The 25,276-nt window shown below is 40.3% G+C and overlaps 1 protein-coding gene across 3 annotated transcripts in view; it reads right to left on the minus strand.

Annotated features, from left to right (window-relative positions):
• Positions 1-1,335: 1,335 nt before the first annotated feature.
• The window catches only part of ndst3 (N-deacetylase/N-sulfotransferase (heparan glucosaminyl) 3), a 42,381-nt gene continuing 18,440 nt past the window's right edge, over positions 1,336-25,276 (minus strand). For 2 of the 3 annotated variants that reach the window (XM_069167737.1, XM_069167738.1), the window contains exons 6-15: positions 22,360-22,488; positions 11,593-11,775; positions 10,997-11,093; positions 9,945-10,068; positions 9,265-9,439; positions 8,685-8,855; positions 8,085-8,194; positions 4,963-5,065; positions 3,434-3,544; positions 1,336-2,466 (exon numbers count right to left, since the gene is read on the minus strand). In XM_069167737.1, the coding sequence (XP_069023838.1) occupies positions 2,437-2,466; positions 3,434-3,544; positions 4,963-5,065; positions 8,085-8,194; positions 8,685-8,855; positions 9,265-9,439; positions 9,945-10,068; positions 10,997-11,093; positions 11,593-11,775; positions 22,360-22,488 (1,233 nt within the window). In that variant the 3' untranslated portion in view covers positions 1,336-2,436. Of the gene's footprint in view, positions 2,472-3,433; positions 3,545-4,962; positions 5,066-8,084; positions 8,195-8,684; positions 8,856-9,264; positions 9,440-9,944; positions 10,069-10,996; positions 11,094-11,592; positions 11,776-22,359; positions 22,489-25,276 lie in introns of all 3 variants that reach the window. The other variant, XM_069167739.1, reaches the window with a different exon arrangement.

Consider the following 25,276-nt stretch of genomic DNA (forward strand, 5'->3'; position numbering starts at 1 on the left):
ATTATTTTATTTACTTCTTTTCAATTCAAAAAGGTTAAGATAAAGTAAAATTACTTTTATTAAAATAAAAAAAATTATGTGATTTTTATTTTTGTAAGCTAAAACTACTACAGTCATAAGTTCATGTTTTCTGTTAAATGCATGTGAAACGGCAGGTGCTGACAATAAGCTTTAAGCCCTCAAAGGTTTCTGACAACCATCATCAACATAATTAATTTATCTTGCTTGGGATGTGGTGATTGATTGGATAGCTGCCCTGGCTATCCTTTTAAATAAGGCTGAAAAGTTAAATTCTTAAGAAATATATGTGTTTATTGGAAATAAAATGTCACCATGCATTACTGTCTTTGTATCTCACTCTTTTTCCGAAGCTATTTGCACACAAATAAGGCCAGAAACAGCCAGTTCATTCAGTAATGAGTGCAGAAGACACATGTTGCAGGAGAATCCACTCTGATCTTTGTAGTTTTTAGACCCCAAATGCATAAGTTTGATGGTGTTTGCCCTTTCTTTTTTTCCTCCATGGCTAAACATCGTAACCTGTTGGTTTGATAACATCAAGGCCCTCCATCACATTCAAGGGTTATTGCAAATCTTCTATGTTTTATGATGTGAGAAAAAAAAACAGCTGAACAGCAGGTTGACAATAAGATCTGACCTGGCAACCTTCACTGTACTATATCATAACAGTTTGCAAATTTATAGTCTCACAGCTCAACTCTGACTTGATGTGATTGCCAGGTTTTGTAATGACATTATAGGAATATACACAACTGATTTTATTATATTACATTTCTGTGTCACTGTGTACATGCACTGGGCTTTAATGTTTAGGTCAAGACGTAACTATAAAAATATACCTTATGTACTAAAAGTGAAATAGTCACAATGCAGATTGGCAAATTTTAGAATAATGTATTGACTGATTATAATTGCTGATTGTCTTGTGTGTAAATTACTTTGATGTTGGTAAAAATGTAGCTAATCTTAATTACTTTATATACCGCTGCGTGACTTGTGAATTTCTAGTAAAAAGTACAATACTTACTACTCAGTAACACTGCTGCTCTGCGATGCATTTGATGAAAACAGGAGTAGTGAAATGACCTTGCTGATTAATCTGAACATGATTTAACTCTATGTTATTGAATTGGAACTGAACTTGACAGACACAAACTGCCATGTTTGTATTTTTACTTACCAGTAGACAAAACAGTCCATTGTCAACCATTTAGACCAAATGTGACTTCACAGATGTGTGTGCGAGTTTATGTTACTGCACAATGTGAATCACGTTTGTTGGCATGCTCATTAAAAACCATCGTATGCTGTCAGTCATATCCATTTCTTTAATTTTGGTTTTTGTGTTTGACATTTAGGAGTTTTTTCATTGAAACTGAAGCTAAACAACTTAGGCCACTGGTTTTAAAAAAGGAAAAAAAGAAGGTTGAGACATTCTCAAAACAAAAAAGTGCCTGCAGTAACAGCAGATACTCAAAGAGTCTCGGTCAGTCTTGTTACAACAAACTCGTTTCCTCAGTCCTTGGAGCGAAAGTCATCAGCACTCATTCACTGCTAAATGTACACAGCGCTCTTCTGAGTGACGTGTCACAGGAAAACAACGAGCGGGCGATGCTTTTTGCTTCAGTGACTCATTTCTAGTCCAAACTTTCCAGTGAAAGCCTCGACTGATATCTCTAAGGGTGAACAAGGCTACCAGATCTAACAGAAACTAGCTTCACTTAAAAAAAAGTTAATTAAAAAAAACAATGAGAACCAATTACGGAAAGTAACAGCCTGTCCCTCCTCTGAGTCTGTGCAATTTCCCCCAGCTGATTCTCTTACAAAAAAAAAAGAAGAAAAAAAAAAGGGTAAAACCAAACCACATCAGGTGTGTTTTTTTTGTCATGGAGATACATGGAACAGAACTTAGTGCAAAGTCTTCTATATGGGAACCACGCACAGCTGACCAGCGCTGTTCTGGCAACATAATTTAAAGGTGAAAAATAAAACAAAAGTTAATAACCATCGAAGTTACTGCAGGTCTGCATGAGAGTTCATCGCAGTTCAGAACAGGTTGTGGGCATCCAAGACTCAAATTGTCTCTCACAGGTCTCCTCAATGTTCAAATGTGGTTCTTCTTTTTAGTCCCACTTTCTTCAGAGCTGTCTTCACCTGGAACATCCATCCATCCATCCATCCATCCATCCATCCATCCATCCATCCATCCATCCATCCTTTCTTCCGTTTGATTTGAGCTCACAAATTTTCTTTGCCCTTTCATGACCTCTGCCCCACTTCAGCAGCGTCACAGCTCCCAGGTGAAACGAGGCACCCCGTCCTTGCCTTCACCTTAGGGTGCACTAAAAGGCCACAGACTGTGCATCTGAAGGTCAGGTGCTCCTGGTTGCTTCCTGGTCTCTGACCCCTTGACCTTTAACCCTGGCTCATGGATGCAAAGGTTATCTAACCTTCAGAAAGCGGTAAAGGGAGGAAGGAGATGGAGGGAGGAAAACAGAGAGGGGAGGGGGGAAAAAAAGTGTGAAAAAGTCATTTAATTGTGCTTTGTTTATTTATTGATTTAAATGCAAACCATGGAAATAGAAAGAAAACATGCTGTGAATGGACTGGGAGACCTAAACAGACATAACAATTGGCTGTCTGATTTCATAAACAGTGAGTACGCACACAAAAATCCAAACAGCGTTGAGCACTGCAGAAGAAAAGGGGCTCTGCAGAGATCAAGGTGAGACTGCCACTTACATTATGGAGCCTCATGCATTAAGCTTGCTTTGAATACCTTGACAGGATTACAAGGTAATCTGGTTCGGAAGATGACTTTTTCTCAGCACTCACCACTATTTGAAGTCCTTTGTGTTTTACAGGAGCAATTCCACACAAATATTTAGCTTCTGCTGTTAGCTTTCTACTGTTTGACTCGGAGCTTAAAGGTCCTGACCAATTTTCTTCATCAGGCTCTTACTATGAATGATGGAGTCATGATATTTTCCAATCTGTTTCACATAGACACGTCTGTGTGTTGCTGTTCTTCATTTACAGTGGACAGCACTCAGTTGGAACAAAGGTAATGATACATATTTTTGTGCATTTCTGTGTGTAAGCTTAGCAACATTTTGATTAAATCCCAAAAGTAATGGAAAACAATAACACAAATACAGTCAAAACAATCCGTTGTCGTGGATCATTTTATACGAATGGATATTGGATAAAGTCACCCTAGTTTGACCATGGGATTGTCAAATTGTCAAAAACGTGAATTTAAAAAAATATAACATTTTAGAGATGAAAACTAATCAAAATTTGCTGGTGCATTAAAGTCAAAATATTCCACTGTTCAGTATAATTCACGGTAAATTTGTTTTGGGATATTTAACTTGCATGTCTGTGCTGGTGAGATGAGCATGCTGCTGACCTTCTGCAGCTCCTCTCTTAGCCAAGAGGGAAGGGGCTGTCCGAGGCGATGCAGCAGCTTTGACAGCTCCACATTGTGTTCCCTGTAGTACCTGGACAGATATGCACGAGCCTGAACAAAGGAGCAAGGGGAGAAAATATTTTTTTAAATTTGAGAGATGAGAGTAAATTATATAAGAAGATAGGATTTGATGTGTTGTCGATGGAAGGAGGCAGGTGAAGGGATGAAGTACATGAGATGCAAAAAGGTTTGGAAATGGGTTATGTAGAAGAGGAAATAAAACAGAAAGAGTTTGAATAGGGACAAACAAGAAGCAGACAGAGATTAATGATGTCCCACAATCTTTAGATCAGTTTATTTCTCCTCAATAGGACTTTAGGGCCGCTAAGTGCCGAGTGGAATGAACAGAGCTAAGAAAAGACAGTTCAGAGAGAGGAAGAAAATTACATGAAGGATTCATAATATCCATTATCTGTCTTTTTCTTCTGTGTGCATCCCTCATCTCTCCCCCTCTCTTCTCTCTCCTCCCTGGTGTTCCCTCTATCTCCTCCCTCATCTGTCCTCATCTGTCCTCCTCTGTCCTCTCCTCCTGTCCCCTTGGTGGAAACTCAAGCAGTTTAATTACATGTGACACTGTGGCACTGCTGATTAAACCACACATACTAAAAGTAATCCGTTTAATAATGTATTTTCAAGTATATTTTGCCAGTTAGTCCTTTACATTCAACCCATCCATGAGAAGTGAACACACACACACACACACACACACACACACACACACACACACACACACACACACACACACACACACACACACACACACACACACACACACACCTCTTGACCTCTTCATGCAGACATGTAATAGTTATAAATATAGTTTATTGATTAGTTAATACAGTAATCCACCAGACAGCTGCAGCTTCCAGGGAGCAGTTGTGGGTTATGTGCTTTGCTCAAGACCACTTCAGTTTATCACTGTAAGACGAAGGAATTGAGCCAGCGACCGGTCGGTCCCAACCTCTGCTTATCAACCTCCAGGTCACAGCTCCCCCAATGTGGGAAGACAAATTATATCTATATGTTTGTCATCATGTGAGGGCAAATGTGTGATTCATTGTCTGGAGGTCTGGTCTCTCCTCCGTGGAATCACAAGCCAGGACAAAGATTTATGGATTGGATTTTCTCCTCCTACCTTACTCCCTCCATCCTATCCCCCCCCCCCCCCCCCCCCATCCCCCTCATTTCTCTCTCTCTCTCCCTCTCTCACGGGTGTTGTGGCACTATTGAGTCCTCATAATTAGGTTGTAAGTTTCTGGCTGGATCTGATTGGGTGACAGTTTCCACCCCTGTGCTGAGTCCTGTGGGAAATTTAACCACAGCGATGGAGGGGACAGTGGCCTGTCGCTGTCAGTCAGGCTGCTGTATTTCCTTTTTTTATTTGTCTCTTTTTCAAACATTTCATTCAATGCAAATATCTTGTTTTCCCTGAGCATAGATGTGTTTTAATTAAAACTAAATAAGATTACCTCCGGCTCCATAGGAGGGTACTTCCTTCCTTTGCTTTTTCCCAAACATTTGGTCTTTCCTCCCTCGAGAAGTTGACACCAGAAGCCCTTCTGAGGGTCAAAGCTGATAAAGGAGAAAAGCACAAAAGAAACAGAAAATATGAGAAAGGGGGAGATCGAGAAACATCTTAAAAAACTTTAAACTAATGGCTTCAGAAATACACTTTAGTGCTGCTGTGTTGGCCATAATATTTAGAAGCCCTACACCTTTTACACATTAATCCTGAAAAAGAGAAGACATCTTACACGCACAAACCAGACAGAAACGTTACTACGAATTCAACACACTCTCTGACTCTTACTTTTCTGCTATCGGTTTTTCTCTGACTGCTGTGCTGTCTCGTTTCATCTCTGTCTCTATTGCCCTCCTTTTTCATGTCTGTCATCTTAGTTATGCACCCTCTCTCTCTCTTTATTTCTCTTTTTTTCATTCGACCCCTCCATGCAGACACACAGAAGTTATTTGAATAGTTAATTGGTTGGTGAATGCAGTAATTCACTGGCAATGGGGGTTCTTTATGTGCATAAAGCCATGTAAAAATGTAAAATGTTATTAACTTAATTATTAGTTTATATCATTATGTATAAAGACATGCCAATGTCGGCAACTGGAATTAGATTGAGAAAGGGTTTGTCCTATAATCAAAAGCATACAGCCAATCTTATTTTTGTTTCTCAAGACAAAAACAAGTGAAAGAGTATCTTGACTGCCAAGAATGAGAGGTAAACAACCAGGTACACAATGACAAATCAGGTCACCAGGATGCAAGACTCCCAAAGCAAGAAACATGAATGTGCCGAGCCTAATGTGAAACCACATTTCATGAATGAATGTGAGAGGGAGATAGGTTTTGCTGAATTTGATGTGTCCATAAGGTTCCCTGAATGAGCATCTCCTGTGAATCCAAAGTCTTGTTCTTATTAGCAGACTGCTGCAGCCCCCACCGGACGTTTTGTGACAACCTGTCACAGACAAGAAGATGATGGTGGGTGACTTTCAAAGCAAAGTGCCTTTGTCAATATGCCCTATGTTTGCATGTACTTTTGCTTCTCTTGCTAACGTATAATATTGATTTTTTTTTTTTTATTTAATTTAATTTTCTAGCACTTCTATGGGACGTTTTGGTTTTTCATTTATATGTTTATATTTATGCTTGTTTTTGCATTATACTAGTACAAAGTAAAGATAAAAGAGAGAGGAAATTAAAAAAAAAAAAAAATTAAAAAAAAATTAAAAAGATTTACATTATTGTTACCGGCAGTCAGGATAGGGGCTTATGTCAAAGTGATCGAAAGTTGCAAATAATTATTTATCTGCATGCATCAGTGGGTGAATAAAGAGGAGAAAAGAGTTAAGTGGTTCTTCTTCAGTTTTCCTCTGACAGGACAGGAGGAAGAAAGGAGAGGGGGATTAAATAAATAGGCTGCAGTGTTGAGGATCTGTCAGACCGCTGCCATGTCAAAAGAATGAGGAGAAAAGAAAGATTAGGCTTTTGTGTAACTCGGTCTTTAGCCAAAAACACAAACTCTCATGCGCACACACACATCTTCCTTATTATTCTGTCAAAATGCATCTCTTTACAAATTATTTGTATGCATATGGTTGTGTGTTTGTGATTCAAGACCGTCTCTGTCCCAATCTGAGCTACAAATTCTGGATGTCCCTGTCTCGAGACTTGAGGGCTCGCAGGCAGATTGCATTCTGATGAGTGGTGCTTGAGAGATAAACAGTTTAACACTCCTCCAAACCGTAAAGGTCACATGCAACATCTCTAATGGAGGATAGGTTGAAACAGAGTGTCATGTGGCAAAAGCTAATGTTCTTGATTTGTATCAAACCTCTGGAGAATTTGGTTGACATTCAAATTTTAGGCATCCAATATTTTATACATATTAATATTTGAAAACATTTGTTATACAATATATTATTTACATCTGCATTACAGAATAAATTGTTCTCGTAATAGCTATTGAGAATGTCCCTCAGGAACAGAAATTCCAGTATACTAAAAGGGTTTTTGGCTGTAGACATTGGCTATTGGCTGAACAATTATTCCTCACTTGTTCACTGCCCATTTATTTTTTATCTGCTGTGAAAGACTTCAACACATTGGTTTTTGATTCATTATTTATTTTGGTTACTTGGCCTGATGTCTTTGCTATTTTAGCTCTTTTGAACTGACACAGCAGACTAACCTTTTGATATTTGAATTTTTTTTCAGACAGCTTAAACGCAGACAGAGAAGCAGAAGATTGTAAATATGAGGACAGCCATGGCTCTGTAGGCTGACACTCAGGAGGCTGAGGCTTCAAAGCTTGACTGACTTTTGGCAAGATTGGACAAATAAATGTTGTTGCGAAAACTAATTTATGCATTTGTTATGTAATAAAAATATCATTCATGATTACACACATAAAAGTAAAATAAATGCCTAAAAATGATTGTAAACCAAATCTAAGAGTCAATCGTTAATTAAGAACTCAAAATATATATCAGACTTCCTTAACAAAACTAATGCATTACAAAGAAGTAATTGTTACGTTTTGACACCCCATTGTTTTGTTAATTTGCCGTTATGTCAAATAATTTTGGCCATGCCTTCTGCATTTGCATGCATCAAACAGATACCCCCACTTATCATTTTGCCACCCATTTCTTCTGTTTTGTTTATATTCTCTTTTTTCTGTCTCGTGTCCTTTTATAAATATCCTCTATTCTCTGTCTATTTCGAGCACACAAAAATGTTTCTTTCCTATAAATACTGACAAAATCTAAAACCCAAATCTGTGTGCAGCTGGACCTTTAACAGGTCTTAACAAACAGCCATGTGATATCACCGTCTGTTGTATTTTTTAGAGAACGACGCCACTTGGCAACAAAGACTGGAAACCAGGAGATGGCCAGCTCAGTGCTTCATTTGTCACCAGTAGATGTCAGACTTCACACAGCTTTGGGATTGGGGTCTTGTTACAGGTTTACATCTGTACTATCATTTCTACGACAGGTAGACAGGTGAAAGGTGCCCTTACATTTACCTGAGAAAGAGAAAGAGAGAGGAGCTGGCACACAGTGAGAGACTTACGTAAGAGCCTGGGAGTAGTTGAAGTGAGGAGAGACGCCCAGGAACTTCTGTACTTCCTCCATCACTGCTGCAGGGTCTGTTCTGAGCTGATGGCCGTCTATGATCATCACCTACACACAATTACATTCACAATGTAACATGGGGTATTAGCTAATTATACAGGGCGCATGCTTCAGTGCTACTGGATCCTCTTTAATGATAGCCTCAAAAGTTAGAAAACTAAACTCTGATAGCCAATTTATTACATCACTCTTCTCTTTTCCTCAGGGACAAATGAGCCGTTGGTGATTCCTACATGCAATCTGCAAAGTGTTATTGCATGTATTTACATCTTAACAAAAACAAGGACATTTTGGATCATGCAAAACACTGTACATATTTTTTTTTCTTCAGTGTCCCCTATTATACGCACAAAAAACACCAGAAAAGCTGTTAATTAAAAAAAAAAATTCTCTGATCTCATGTTTATTTGTGTTTTCAAAACCACAATTTCCATATTACTGAGTAAATACAAGGCTTCAACATTTCATGTGATTGTCTGCATGAAACTGTCTGCTTGCATGTGCATGTTTACAAGTCTGTATCAGTGAGTGTGCATACCTGGTTGGCAGGGTAATACGTGAGCCACCTCTCCAGGTGTGTGGCATACAGACCGGGGATGAGACAGCGGCTTTGCAGGGAGCGCAGCTCAGCTGGAGCTCCTTGTCTCGCGCTGATGACATCATAGAAGGTGAACCGAAGGGCTGCGTGGTCTTCGTGAGCTCTTTGATGCTGGGGAGGGTTCACAATTACCAAATGAGCCTCAAAGAACTGACCCTGGACTGTGAGTCTATTTCATTGTCTTACACATTGATTAATATGTTCACATCTTCACATGAGAGAGTTTTTTTGTGGACAGTTACATAGTGTTTAAGCTGGCACGTTGTTGACATTCACATCTCATTAATCAAACAGGCTTAAGAAGAAGATTTCAAGATCTTGTAACATTTACTTTATTGAGACGCAAAGATAAATACATAGATAATCAGGTTCATTAACTCTGCAGTCACAAATCAGTCCAGTACAATCGTAGACAAAAAAACTCAATTAAAATCCATACAGAGATGTAGACATCTAAAATAATACACGTGCAATCACGAGCATCTAATATATTCTCTGTGTGTTTGTGTACGCTACTTACCTGATACCAGCTGTAGGCCCTGTCGGAGGGGTTGATTAGCAGGGTGATGATCTTGGCCTTGGGCAGCAGGGCAGCAGCTCGCCGTGGGGACTCCTCTGAGGGGAAATAGTTAGCGCTCTTCTCAAACAAGAAGTCCGTGCTAACATTGGAGGGCACAGGGAAAAACTCCATGTACCTGAGACAGCAGACACAAATGCACACACTCAAGATTACTGAAAACTTGGTCACCCAGAGTGCACACAGCTACCTTTTTTTACACGTTTTCCAAAGTCAGAAACAACTTCTAAAGTCACAAAGTTACAGCCTTTATCTTAGACAATGATTATAAAATAAACTTAATGATGTAATTTAAAGTGTTTAATGAAGAATTTTCAGCGTCAAGTCTTTGTGGATGACTTTGGAGAATGCACCAGCTGTGTCTCTGTCAGCTAAGTAACCCATTTATGGGTCAATTTAGGCAGCCATATGTCTTTTGGCTTATGTTTGAAGGCTTCAGAGATCTTTTTGAAGATGTTGTTGAACTGCTTAATGTATCACCGGCGTCTTCAAGACACATGGCAGCCGACAACAACCACACAACCTTTGTAATGTAATCTTTCATTTCACCTTAAGTGCCGACGAATAAAAGGCAAAGACAGAAACTGAAAGACGGGTAAATGTGTGTTTTTGTTTGACCTCACCAGTCAATTCCTTTGTGGTAGTTGTTGGTGTTGAAGAACTGGACCTCTTCATACGTCTTTGGACTGGGGAAGTTACTGGAGATGGAGGGATGCATGAGTAGGAAGAGATAAAGTGCTGTCGTTCCTGGAAGAAAGGGCATAATTTATAACAGGCTCGTTAATTCTGCTCGGCTGAGAGTAGTCTGTGTGTGTAAGTGTGGATCAGTGAGTGCATGTGTGTGAACTGTCATCCACTGATCCATACTGGATGATTTTTTTTTTTTCCCCCACAAGATTTTTATCTTGCTGAGAATTCACTATGTGTGTGTGTGTGTGTGTGTGTGTGTGTGTGTGTGTGTGTGTGTGTGTGTGTGTGTGTGTGTGTGTGTGTGTGTGTCTGTAGCAGTCATTGGCCTCCCCATCAAATGATTCAAAACCATTTGACACCAATCAGCGCTAGGGCTCTGGTCATGCCCCCAGTCTCGCCCCCAGCAGCTCTCTTTTCACCCAGCTCCCCTCATACTTTCTCCCACACATCCTGACACATTTCCCCCTCACCTTGTTTCCTATTTGCTCCAACATCTCTGACATACCCTCTACTATAATGAGAATTATAGTGCTGTAATTGTTGCGGGGCAGGTAATGCTGCTACAATAACTCCCGCTCCCATTTGGGAGATTATCACCTGGTTAATTAGCAGCTATGGTGGACTTTCTCACCTCTAACCCTGCAACACCGGCAATTAGAATTCCTGAAATCACTTGTAGGCAACGTTTGGGACTCATGTCATGCATACACGTTTTTAATAAGCTCCTGCCAGACGAAGCAAAGGAAAAAGAAAGAGGGAGAGGATGGGAGCTCTGTACTGTATCTCTACGCATCTAAAGCAGAAAGCATGTGGGTGGAAGAAAGGAGGTAGGAGCCTTCTCCTTTGTCTCCCTTTGACAGAACCATAGAAGCGAGGGGGATTAAATGAATAGGCTCTGATGTGGAGGATCGAGACACCTGGGCACACAGAGGAAGTCTCTTTTGTTGCATGTGCATGTGTGAGTGTGGGTTCGTGTGTATCTTACCTGTTTTCTGGGGCCCTATGACCATGAACTTGGGTAATCTGTCGCAGGTTTTCTCTTTAGACCAGATGTCTTTATGTCGTTTGTCATCGCATGGGTTCTACAGAGGCATAGAGAAAAGGATCAGAGGTTAAATTAATCATGTACATACATATAAAGAATAAATTCTGATTTGCTTTTTGCATCATGCACACTATGTTCAGCCTGCATTAGCTTACAAGAAACCATAAATGCATACAATGTGCATGTACTCAAACAATCCATTAAAAAAGTCAAAAAGTAGTAAAGATCTTTCAGTCAAATCCTCAGGTTTTCATTTTCTAAAACAAAATTCATGAATCACTGCAAAATCCATAATAAAGCAGAGAAAACACTCCCTAAACAGTCCATCTTGCCTTGTTTTATTTGTTTTTGAGACAGCAAATTTAAACTTGTCAAAATTTAAGCATCATTTCAATTCTTTATCATGTGTACAGCAAAATATTTCAGGGTTTTGTTTTTCTGGTTTGAATCTGTTCAAAAAGCACAGATTAAACAGTCTAAACATCTCAAAACACACACAAGCCAGTACATGTGGACAAATACCATTACAAACACACCTGCCAGAGAGGGTTCCTTTGTTCAGGAAAAATCTGAAAGTACTTGTGCGCGAGCTGCAGGGGTGGGAGAGTGTGGAGTTTCAGGTTTGTCCACGAGCGAAGGAAGGATGCCAGGTGGACGAATGTATAAAGACCCAGTCGGTCATTGCCGTAGTTAGACAGGTGCGTCATGAATATACTTATCTGGAGTGGAGAAACAGGCACAGAGTAGAGGGTGGGGAGGAAAAGGGAAGTAAATAGGGAGGTGGGAAAACATCCTCAATGCATTTTGCAAAATTGTGATAAAGTCAAAATCCCATTTCCCAAGTTCCCATGTTTGTTGATGTGACTTCAATGAAAAGCAAACAGATTATTTCCCGGTTTGTGATGGTTTAATAGTCACTAACACAGCAGCTGTCCAGTGAAATATCAATATTTGCAAACTGACACAGTCACTTTTGTGATGTAAGATTGTACATCAACTTTCAGCTCAGCACAGTTTCAAGTACAAAGAGGCAAACAGATAAACTGATGTTTTCGCCACTCCTGATAGATAAAGCTGAGGAGGCAGCACAATTCTCCTGATAGCCGCTGGGTGAGGGGAGAGATGCAGCTACACATGGGAGAGTGTTTCAAAGTGTGTCTGAGTGTGTTCATGACGGTTAATGTGAGTGAGGAGGAGGGAGAGACTCAGAGGGAGCAAAGGAGCGATAGTGTGTTGGTCCAGGCTATCTAGCCACGCCTCAGTGCTTTTATAGGCTGATCAAAGAGACACGCTAAGATAGCTGCAACAGACAAATGCGCACACACACATAGACACACACCCACCCAAACAAACACACACGTTCAGACACACCAACACCCACACACACACACACACACACACACCCACACACACACACACACACACACACACACACACACCCACACGTGCTTCTTTTGTGATTGCTGGGAGCTTGGCAATGTGTCTGGATGAAATGGTACATCCGCCATAAGATATGAATTATTTGTTGAATGTGAGCCATGTGCTGCTCTATGCGCATGAATAATTGTCTGTCAGCATGTGGAAGGATATCTCTGAATGTGAACACACACACTTACACACACATGCAGGGGTTGTTTCCATCACTTTGGAGGACTTTACGTTGACTTACAATAATTTCCTGGAGACTTATCCTAACAACCACTTAACTCATCCTAAACTTTATGTTAACCTTAACCTAAATTTAGGCTCATCTTAATCCAAGTAATCAAACTACATCGGGGTTTTTTTTGGTCTAAAATGAATGCACAATGTGACACAATGTGCACATCATGAGTAATACGAGTATCACACGCCAAACAGGCAAAGAGTCATTCAGGCATACACAGTCAATTTCCTGGTGACCAGAGGACTGTCGGTGCTCCTCTTTAACGGCGAAGGTTGCTGTAGATACAGAGCGACACAGTGTCGGGGTTTGATGGATCAGCGTCCCGGGCTGACCTGGAAAGCTGTTCAGAATACTGATCACCTCCGAATACTGATGGGGGGAATGTGTCCATGAGTGTGTGTGTGTGGTGTGTGTTTGTGTGTGTGTGGTGTGTGTGTGTGTGTGTGTGTGGTGTGTGTGTGTGTGTGTGTGTGTGTTGTGTGAGAGAGAGGAAGAGAGAGACGCTGTGGGGGGAGTAAAGAACGCAGATGTGTGTGGCTTCTTTTGTGTATCTTTTTGACATAGAATGCAACAGGAAAGAAGAGAGAGCCAAGGGTATGCATGTCAGAGTCATTTTTATTGTGCACGAGTGTCTGCACATGACAGCCTAAAGGTTTATGGCATTCGTGTGTTTGCATGCCAACACTAATATGTGCATCTGCCACTGCCCTTCTTATCTCGTGCTCACTCTAAGCAAACCAGCAGTGCACCATCCAGGCTTCATATCAATCTAGCCGATGTTAGAGCAACAATGTGGAACCACTGTCAAGGCGTCGCCAAGCACTCAGCCAGGACCAACAGAAACACTGCCAGTAAAAAAAAACTGTTTGCTTGTTTCTCCTCTCCAATGAATTGTAATGTCAAAAACCCAGAAGCTCCCTCTTTGAAGCATGAATGGAGAACTAGATGCACTATATTCTCAGAAAAGTGTCAAAAAAAATCATATCTGACCATATATCGCTGGGAAGATCTATTCACATTTGGAATTTAGAGGGAATATTTCACACAGCACTGCAGTACTTTGAAGGGGGTAAAGAGCAAGGTGTGAAATAAATGAAAAGGTTCTGAAGTGATTTACAGTTAAGGCAGGCAAATCTGACCTGAGTAAATGAAGACTTTTTTTTTATTTAATTTTTTTGCCAGTTGTTTTGTGGTTTTTGGAAAGCAAGCAAGCTGATCAAAAAGTGATTTATGTTCCCTTCAAACCACTCAATACCCTATGATGTCTCGCTGAGGGGAAAGGGTCTACTACTGTATGTACGTGTGTGTGTGTGTGGTGTGTGTGTGTGTGTGTGTGTGTGTGTGTGTGTGTGTGTGTGTGTGTGTGTGTGTGTGTGTGTGTGTGTGTGTGTGTGTGTGGTGTATGTGCATAAAAGACAAAGAGAGAGAATCTGGGTATTACGGAAGATGGAAACATTCATTATGGAGCTTAAGCACTGGCTGCCAAATTAAACAAAAGGGGAGAAAGGAGATGATTTGTGTTTGTAATTGGAGAGCTGCAGAAAAAGAGGACAAAAAAAGTACAGAGGCGATTGACAAAGGAAGAGACAAAGAGGGTAACCTTGGCAGGTTAGTTTGAATTAAAAAACAAAGTAAAAAAAAAAAAAAAAGACACTTTAAAAAATGTTAACCTCCTGACAGAGTGCAAACTCCAATCCCTTTAGGTGGAGAGACCCACCACTCACTACCCACTACTATAAGAATTCAATTAACTAAACCATATAAAAATGTTCTCGGCACCTCGTGCCACGTCTCATTTCTTGAATATTGGATTGCTTTGAGTCCCATATGTGCCTTTAATAAAGAATACTGCGCTAATAATTTAACACCAGAATTGGGCTCAAATCATACTTGGAACGGGACCGGGAGAGAAGTGTGGAAATGAGAGGAATAAACCCAACCCCTCAATCTCCCTCTTTTAATCTCTGTCCCTTGGTTTTTTTCTCACATTGCTCCTGTGCAGCTTAATTTCCTTCCCCTGCTCTCATCCATTTAATGTCTTGCTCTCACTCTCTCATCTGCACCAAAAAGTCACTTTATGTTTGTTTTTCTCCTCTCTCTCTTTTTCCCACTCTCCCCCCCTCTGTCTCCGTCTCTCTCTCTCTCTCTCTCTCTTTCTCTCTCTCTTTCTCTCTGTCCGATGTCATGTTGACCTAGATGCTCTGATGCTCTGATGAAGCATGTCAGTCCAACATGGACTGATGTTCTTCAAAATACATGCACACAGGAACACAGCCACACAAACACTCACACACTAACACAAATGCCATGTCTTGGAAGATTATGAGAACACCAGTCATGTAGTTGAATTTGTGACATGTTCTAATCCCCTCTAACATGATTGCATTTAGGAAGAAATAACTTTTTTTTAGTGGCTTTAGGTTTCGGATGGATTTTTTTCCAACCTTCTTTCTTTCCTTAATTTATTCCTTCATTCAATTTTTTCTTTCATTCCTTCATTTATTCACTCTATTTGCACGCTGCAGACGGAGGACATTAAACTAACTGTGGGTGGTGTCTAGATAGATCTTGCAAATTAAAATTAAAATAACAAGTATTTAATTGTGAGGCAAACACATGCTTTCTCTTTATGAAGCAGTGTCATTTTAATTTCACAGTTTAATTGATTTTAAATTTTGCAAATATTTTCTGGTGGAATAACCAATAACAAAAACGTTTTGCTGTCTCTTGATTCATTTTAAGTGGCAATTTACTAAAGTTGTTGTAGTTTGATTGATGTCCAATGGTGCAATTATTATAAAGTTATGAGTATAAAACAATTGAATTCTTGCTCATTGAAAAGACAGTATACTAAAATTTGTGTTCACAATTAGTATACAATACTATGTAAACACTTAAGCACTAAATGTAATGTAAAGATGCTTTCAAAAAATGCCATGAATTTCTTTTAAATGTATGAATTAACTTTACACCAAGTTCAGTAAACAGACACATAAATCCAATAAAAATCTCTTGTGAACTCCCACTTTTTGGCGGGAAGGTTGTTCGGAGCATCTTGGAGGACTGGCGACAGTTCTTCTGTGGATTTAGGCTGTCTTGGTTCCTTCTGTTCCTTCATGTATTCCCAGATTGACCTCATGATGTTGAGATTGCTGAAGATATCTCTTTATAAGTCTGTTTTATTCCTGTCTGTTGGTGTTGTTGTCATGCTGCAGAACTTTTGCACATTACAGTTTGCATCTGATTACCTCACTCTTTGTCCATCTCTGCTGTGTTTGCTCTCTTTCTGTGTATTGCTGTATTATCCTGTTTCCCATTACAGAACACTTAGTATATACTGTACATTTGTCCTTGATTGAAATGTTATTGCCACTAAAAAGAAGCCTCCTCCCGCCCTTCGTTCATTCTCAGTCATTGTCCTCTCTCCACCTATCGCAGTGGCTCTCTTTCCCTCTCAGTCCGTCTCACTGTCTCCGTCTCATCAATGGATAATTGAAAGCTGAACATCAATACAGTGTATGATTTCAATTCAATTTATTTTGCCTGCTCCAGTAAACATCTACTGCGCCTTTCCATTCTGCCATTTTCACTGCTTTATGCTCACTTTCTAATTTGTCCTTCCATTCAGTTTGTAGTTTATCATGTGTGCGTGTGCGTGTGTGTGTGTGTGTGTGTGTGTGTGTGTGTGTGTGTGCGCGTGTGTGTGTGTGTGCATGTGCGCGTGTGCATGTGTGTGCGTGTGTGCGTGTGTGCGTGTGTGTGCGTGTGCGCGTGTGCGCGTGTGTGCGTGTGTGCGTGTATGCGTGTGTGCGTGTGTGCGTGTGTGCATGTGTGTGTGCGTGTGTGTGCGTGTGTGTGTGTGTGTGTGTGTGTGCGTGTGTGTGTGTGTGTGTGCGTGTGTGTGTGCGTGTGTGTGTGCGTGTGTGTGTGTGCGTGTGTGTGTGTGTGTGTGCATTCGACGGCCTGTATGTGTTGATGAGGTGCTGGAGCCTTCAGTTGCAATCAACAGGACTCCAGTGAAAGTGCAGGAGGGAAAGGAAACGAGACCAAAAAAAAAAGTGTGCAAAGAGTCACATGTGTGAGCAAAGTCAGGTTGAAAATTTGAAAAAAGTCAAGGAGAAGAAAGCATGTTGGAAGATAGGAGGCCTTCAGAGGAGAAGAATGGTGAAAGATGTCAGGGTGAGAAGTGGGTGAAACAGAGTGCTAGGAGGGAGGGAGATTGTGCTGATATTTGGAGTTTGGCTAATAAGCTTAGTGCCAGAGCTAAGCGCTAAATGTCAGCCCTGATATACTGTATGTGTATAGCTCTGCGTATGCCAGCTAGACACACATTTAAACAGAACATACACACACATATATACGCATTTGCTGTTTTGGACACACAAACAAAGGAATCTGTGTGTCTGTTTGTGTGTGTGTGTGTGTGTGTGTGTGTGTGTGTGTGTGTGTGTGTGTGTGTGTGTGTGTGTGTGTGTGTGTGTGTGTGAGGGCCTATACGTGCATCACTTTCTCCCTGTATGTGTCTGGATTCTCAAGTGACACAAGATGCCGTGACCTGAAAATCAAATCTCAATCTGTCTGCCACCTTCTCACCCTGCTCCCCACCCCCACCCACCCACTCTCTCTTTCTCTCTCTCCCTTCTCTCTCACCATCTCTCTGCCCATTTATTGGGGAATGACTTGTGCCCTATTGGCTGTTTGCAGAGTCCAATCAATTGTCGAGTGCAGTGTGTACTGTACGTGAGAGTTGAGCTCAGCGATCGTTGATGCAGCCCGCAATGATGTAAAAGTATCCACACCCAGTTAGACACATGTGTGAACACACGCATACAAGACATGCACATGCACATGCGCACGCGCTCACATCCATTAAGTTGGTTGTTGTCAGTAGTAAACTGCCATCAAAGGCCAAATGTGATTTAAAGTCATTGAACAGGAAGTGGCAATGTTACAAATGTGCAGATCATCAAACAATGGGAAACCCCCGAGGGAGTAAAGCAGTAGGCTACAGAACATTATTGATCACGTGCACAAAGTGCATACACTAATTAAGCTTTTGCAACTGCAAATGGAAACAGTGAGAAGTGAAAGCAAATCACCAGTCTGTGTATGTGCTTGTATATGTGTGTGTGTGTGTGTGTGTGTGTGTGTGTGTGTGTGTGTGTGTGTGTGTGTGTGTGTGAGTGCGTGTGTGTGTGTGTGTGTGTGTGTGTGTGTGTGTGTGTGTGTGTGTGTGTGTGTGTGTGTGTGTGTGTGGACATAGGTCATGGCAGATGGCTCTCATTTAGTGCTGAAATTGCTTTTATATTTAATAGGTCTCTTCATTTAGTGATACAACAAGAGGAGAGTTTCATCACTTATTACACTGATTAAGAGAGGGAGAAAATGAGAGTGAGACAAAGGAGAAATAAATGTAATTAGCCTTGGTGTGTTTCTGGCTCTCGAGAAGAATTTCAAACCCTTACATATATCTGTGTGTGTGTGTGTGTGTGTGTGTGTGTGTGTGTGTGTGTGTGTGTGTGTGTGTGTGTGTGTGTCACAGCCAGAGAGAGACAAAGAAAGAAACAGCAAGGGTGGAGACACATCCCTCTTGGTTTGTTGAGCTTATGCTGAGATGACATCACTGTGATGTGAGCAAAAACATTGGTCCTTTAAGCAACTATACAGACAAAGCTACATAAATGTAACACACAGACACACACAGCAGTCACCGACTCAGGAACACACAGTTTGGTCACAACATGATGACAGTGAGGTAAATTGAAAATATGATGACATGTATTGATGGAAGAGAATATGTGAGTTATATTATTGTCAAATCTATTCAAGGCACAATCAATCTATTTATTTTAATGTAATGTTGCTTCTTATACTTTAAAGCTTGATTTATTTATATTCTATATTCTCATGAATCCTTATTTTTGTATGATGCTATTATAACTTTACAATAATACCATTATAATGAGCATTACTATAATTTATATCACAATAGCTGCACTTAAAACCACAGCATGTCATGTTGCTGCTGCCATTAGCAGGGCTAATATGCTAATATACTATATACTTTAATCACCATTAGTACATCATGAGCTCTGCATTCCCATGTCCACTGGGGAATTATGTAAGAAAGAGGCTACCCCATAATTATTATTGTTGGGCTTTGTTAAGACATGAATGTAAGCTTACAATGTAAGTCCTATCAGGAGGTCTGGCGAGCCGATATTTAAATATTCTAACTTCCACTACCAATGCTTTTTATTCTCAAGTGGTACTTCCAAGTCAGGTATTGGGCTGTGTTTTTAAATCCCTGAACAGATCTTGACTGAAATTTTCTTGTCAACATTTTAGGGATATTGGAAAAAAAGCAGAATATATAAGCTATGGCTTCCTGAGTGCCATTCACACTTTAAATCGGAGTGTTCAGTAGATGCAACAGGATAGTTTATTTTGGATTACTCTGTCTAATGAACATCTGAGGATCTTCCCTTTACTCCCGCCTCCATTGCCCTGTGTGACTTCCTCCTCGACACTGTGGAGTCCGATTGCTTACATGGGCACCACCCTCTCCTGGGGCCCCAAAACATCAGCTCCTTTACAAAGTAGGCACAACAGACTTCCTGCTGCAGTTGAAGATGTTCAACCTGCCAATGGCAACACTAGTGCACTTCTGCCATTACCGATTCCATCCTCACCTCTTGCATCACCATCTGCTGCCAGTGCCAAGGACAAGGGCAGCCTGCAGTGCATCATTCACTCTGCTGAGAGGGTGATTGGCTGCAACCTGCAGTCCCTCCGGGACATAGACTGACCCCTCCTACCACGGACATAAACTTCTTCAATCACTCCCCTCTGGCAAGAGGCAGAGGTCTATCTTGACCAAACCGTACGCCACAAGAACAGTTTCTTTCCGAAAGCAGCTGGCCTCATCAACAAGGTCCTGGACCCCGGCTGACCCACACTCTGTCCCACTCAGAGACACTGCGCATCATATTAAAGTGAAATCTATAATCTTATATTGCACATACCGTTGTAATTTTTTTGTCACTTTACATAATTACTCATTTTGTTCTTACTTTTAGTTTGTGATTGTTATGGACCAATACACCAACAAAAATACATTGTATGTGAAAGCATATTTGGCAATAAATCCCATTTGAATTTTAATTCATGTCCTTTTGGCTGATTTCAGGAACCAAAAAGCAGAAGCCTGTATTTGTACAGAAACAGTTGTTTTATGTAGATCAACCTCACTTCAGATTTTAATTCTGTTCAAACTGGCCATGTCAGTACTTTTTATAAACTCCATTCTTCCATTACTGTAAATAGTAGGGGATATTTTCTCATATTATCTCTGTAATAAAAAATGGAGCAGGAACCTTTCCATTTTCTTTTTTTTATAAGGCATTCAAGGAGGTCTTTACTTTGGTTATCATTGCATCACTGCCTGTATCTTTGAGAATCAATTTCAAAATACTTTTTTGTGTCTACAGAGCCTTACATAACCTGAGACCTTCCTAAATCAGCAACGGCCTTTCAATTCATATCACAGTAAGTACTCTCTGCTCCTCAGTTTGCCGTAAGAAAAGCAGTAAGGCTACTTTCTGTGAAACATCCTTTTCCAATGTTAGAAAATAAAAAATATATATATTGTTTTTAACAACTAAAAATTAATCTTTTAACCTGGCTTTTAAATTGGGGTATTTTTCAATTTTACTCCTAACCATTTTAATGTTTTATTGTATTTGTATTAATCATATGATGTTATTAGCATTTTTTTTCTTCATCTCTGTTTCTGACCATCTTTCAGTTTACAGTGGGTGATGTCACGCATGATGTCACATGCTCTAACTTCTGCCCCTCTCAAATAAAATAAAATCAAACGTTCAGCAGCTGCATTGGCATAGGGATTTTCTAGTTATTATTGTCATAATAATTTTTAATAGTAGTAGTAATAGCATTAGTTTTAGCATTGTTATAATTCTCAACCAAGGGCAAAAAAGTATTCAAACTCATCTCACAGTGTTATTAAGTTGTTTCAGAAGTTAATGGCTTCAGCTGTTGGCTTGTGCTGTTCATGCTAACTACTAGAGTTTTGCTTGAGGCCACATATTTATCACACCATATAATTATCCATTCAATAGAGCACGCTCAAAAGGGCTGTGCGTGGCCACAGGTGACTTTCTTCTGGTACACTTTCCCCAGAGACTTCCTTTATTCATACAATTGGTCTCACTTTAACAATACATAACAGGCAGCCTCTCTAATCACACTGCCGTTAGACCGAAAAATACGCTCTCTCTCTCGTTTTCGCTCCGTGCCAACCACATAGTTCTTTCTCTATTATTAGAGAAACTATTATTATTGCTCTGGCAAATGCAAAACACTTATTTTCCAGAGATTCTGGAAAAAGAAAAGAGATTATTTTTCTAGAAAGAACTTACCTGATACAGCGCAATTATAGAAGTTCTGTAAAACTAGATGTAAATTGATTTTTTTTTTTTTTTAGTTACACCAAGTGTCATTTCAAAGCAGAGCAACAACCACAGCATTTCTATGCAAATGTCATGTATTATTATCCTTTTGAAACAGTCAAAACCTTCTGCTCAAAAGAAGATACAAGGATGCACTGACATGCTGTGATGCAGGCGACAGGCTGAAGAAAAGAAATCTTTTTTTTTTTGGACTAAATTAAAGAATGGAAGAGAAAAAAAAAGACATTAAAAAATTAACAAAGGAGAAATGAAACAAAAACAAATGAAAATATATAAAGGAAAGATGTTGAGAAAAGAAGACAAAAAGAAAGGAAGTAATAAATAAATAAAATGAAAACAAAAAGAAAGAAAGACAAAGTGATGCAGAGACAGAAGAAAGAGCATGATTGGGTTTTAGTACGAAGCTGCACCTGGCCCTGTGATGTTCGGTGAGTTCTGACAGCTCCTCTAGTTCAGCACGCCACCGACTGACACTTCCATACAGCCTACTCCTGGTCTATGAGCATCGTACTGTGTTTGTGCACGTGTGGTTTGAGGTGGAGAAAGAGCGAGAGCAAAAGAGATTGTTTGGGGTACACTCCCTGTGACTTTCAGTGACTGTGTGTGTGCATGCCCTTGTGAGCACGTGCACGTGGATGAACAACTTAACTGCCACCAAAACCTAATTCTGTTCCTTAATTCAAAGCAGAATCGAGTTGAGCTGACATACACAGCAGGAGCAAGTGAGTGGGGAAGGATGTGTGTGTGTGTGTGTGTGTGTGTGTGTGTGTGTGTGTGTGTGTGTGTGTGTGTGTGTGTGTGTGTGTGTGTGTGTGTGAGACAGCAACCCCCCTGTGGTGAGACCTAATTTAAAGTGGGGAGAGGAACACAGCTCCACAGTGAGAAGCAGACCCTGACAGGAAGAGACAGACAGAGACACACACAGCAAAATAAAAAAGAATGAACCAGACAGTGAGGAAGTGACTTTTAGAGTGAGAGCAGGAAACCCTGTTAGTGCCTCTTAAAGCTGCAAAAATCAAAATAAAACAGTCTTCTTAGTTTCTCGCTTTGCACATTTGTGTGTGTTTGATTGTGTGTGTGTGTGTGTGTGTGTGTGTGTGTGTGTGTGTGTGTGTGTGTGTGTGCGCGCGCTTCCTTTGACTCACCGGGTTGAGTAGCACAGTGAGGAACAGTTCTCCCCCATTGATGCTTTTGTCCAGTTCTTTAGGTCCACCAGGGTATTCCTTATAGTAGATGGTGTGAGTAAATAAGCCACACGTCTGACGAGGCAGCACCTAGACACACACACACACACACACACACATATAGAGACATGCAATGAAAAAAGGAGCAGTTAATGTCTTTTACGTCTTCTGTTTAAACTGGAAAAATAGTTCAACCAAGAAAAGTATGATTAACAGGCCCCAAAATATGCATTCATGAGAAGAAACGAGAGATATTTGGTTATAACACTGAAAGACTCAAGATGACGAGTTTAAAAAGATTTGTTTCATTCATTCCATACTTTAGTCTTGCTTGACCTGCTGACTATACTAATCACAATTCAACTTGACCCCAGACAGTTTGATTGGAGATTTGTTTGTGCCTCGCTAGTGGATGCCAATGTAGCCTTGAGACAAGAGCCTCAAGCAGTGATAAAGAGCAAGATACAGACTAGGTCTTGTAACCTCACTTCTTTTAAACAGCACATTGGTCCTATTGAATGTTCATTTTCAAACTAATGGTCTTCAAGTGATGTCAGTTAAGGAAATGTCTCAAACTTCCCCCAAAGGGCTTCACACTTTGCCTTTTTTTCCCCACATGATCAGAAATAGAAGACCTGCACACACACATTACTAATGTGTAAGATTGATAGAGTTTTCCTTTAAGTGGCATATGAAAGCTCCATCATTCACTGATTTGAGATTAAAAAGGAAATCGCCGGAGCAGCTGGTTCTTTGAGGTTTTTTTTTTTTTAAAGTGCTGATCACCCACCTATTTCAAGAACTACAAGCAAAGCAAAGATGGCTAAAAATAACAGAAATAATTCAGATGACAGATGTGAAAAGGAAATTATGATGAGATTAAATAGAGCTACAGAGCCAGGCTTGTCTGCACAATAAAAAAAACAGATATAACGCTAAAGCAGGTCAGGGTTGTTCAGTGTTGTTTCTTACACCATATGGCATTGATATAGCTACAGATGTTCAGTTTACATTCTTGCAAAGTGCAACAGAACTTTTTCACAATTGGTATTTTGACTTGTGACATAAAACGCTCAGGTGTAATTACAGTAACACCATAAATGACGGCTCTGATCCATTTAGGTGTTCCACTTCCAAGACTTTGTGCATGCTGGCTCACTGACACTTCAACAAAGAAGAGTCATTATCGAATATTATTAGCTTTACCTGCACTTTCCCTGTAATGACAAGTCAATACATTTGCAGAGGAAAGAGTTTATTCAGGTCAAATTAATGGTGTCAAAAGACACACCAGTTATAGCCTCCTGTGTGCTTGAGCTATGCATCCGGATGAGGCGTCCAGCCATGATGACTTCACTACATATATTTTCAGGCAGTTGGATAGCACAAGACATTAATTTGCACTTGTGATTAGTTACATCTTTTTGGGGCACTGTTCAGTTTGTTTTCCTCCTGTTTACTGAAGCTGCAAGAGATGATAACAGACTACTTTTAATGCCACCTCGAGCAGGTGAACTGGGCACCCTTGGTCCTGAAAATACACCCCCAAAAAAAACCACCACAATGCCCTGTAAGTTCTTTACTGTGCCTGTTGGACTGATGAAAACTGGGTCCAAGATGTCAATTTCTCAGATTGTTTTTATATCAATTATTTCACCAAGATTTAGATGTTTTTGTTCTTATGTTCATAGTTTACCTCAACTGTAATACCCGCATTTGCAAAGCATTTGTCAAAGTAATGAGACTTAGTCTTAAGGCGAATGTAAATGTCTATTTTAATTAATTTATGCAATAAAAGAACTCAAATGATGCGCCCAGAAAGATATAAACAACCATGAAAGACTAATAGGGTGCTAGAGCGAGGGCTTAGCAGCTGATGAATTAAATGCTTTTTCATTAGTTCATTAAATGATCAAATGAGAAGAAGAGAAGAGAAGAGAAGAGAAGAGAAGAGAAGAGAAGAGAAGAGAAGAGAAGAGAAGAGAAGAGAAGAGAAGAGAAGAGAAGAGAAGAGGAGAGGAGAGGAGAGGAGAGGAGAGAAGAGAAGAGAAGAGAAGAGAAGAGAAGAGAAGAGAAGAGAAGAGAAGAGAAGAGAAGAGAAGAGAAGAGAAGAGAAGAGAAGAGAACTCCTTGTGGAGCACTTCTCTGTATGAAATAGAGAGCACAGATATTGGTTTATCTATAAAACACTGCAGACTCGCTTGTTCACACTCACACACACACGTGGGAGAGAGAGAGAGAGAGAGAGAGATGGAATGAGAGAGTGAAGGAGAAGGCCACCAGAGCCACAGACACTCAGCACTATTTCACCAAACCAATTATCCACAGAGCTATAGCTCAAACTGATATAGTACATTTTAAAAAGAAATATACACACACACACACACACACACAAGTGTTTGCATGTTTGTGTGGGTGTACACACACACACACCCACACACACCCACACACACACACACACACACACACACACACACACACACACACACACACACACACTTAAAGCACAACCCCATATCTCAGTCTGATTTGTTCTGATACTGTGGGTCCAGTGGGTGGCTCTCAATCTGCTGACAGAGACACACAAACACCAATTTTACAGCCTTAAGACAACTTCCTGTCCTCCTCTGAACAAACAAAGATGGAGTGAGCGGCAGGGGAGGAAGAGATTAATAGACAGAAATTGCAAGAAAAATTGGAAGTGAAAAATGTGAAAGGAAGAGAAAATGGGAAGGATGTGGGCGATGTCCCGCAGTAACATTACAAGAGGTCAGGAGGCGAGATAAATGATCAGAACCTAAAAGTTAATCAGCAAAGTGACTTAAATTTAAATTTACATGCATAACCCACCACGCAAACTGCCTCTCAGAAAAATGTT

This window comes from Embiotoca jacksoni, unplaced genomic scaffold (genome assembly GCF_022577435.1).
Source record: "Embiotoca jacksoni isolate LCO1_2020_lvr unplaced genomic scaffold, fEmbJac1.0.p SCAF_4, whole genome shotgun sequence".
NCBI classification, from domain to species: domain Eukaryota; kingdom Metazoa; phylum Chordata; class Actinopteri; family Embiotocidae; genus Embiotoca; species Embiotoca jacksoni.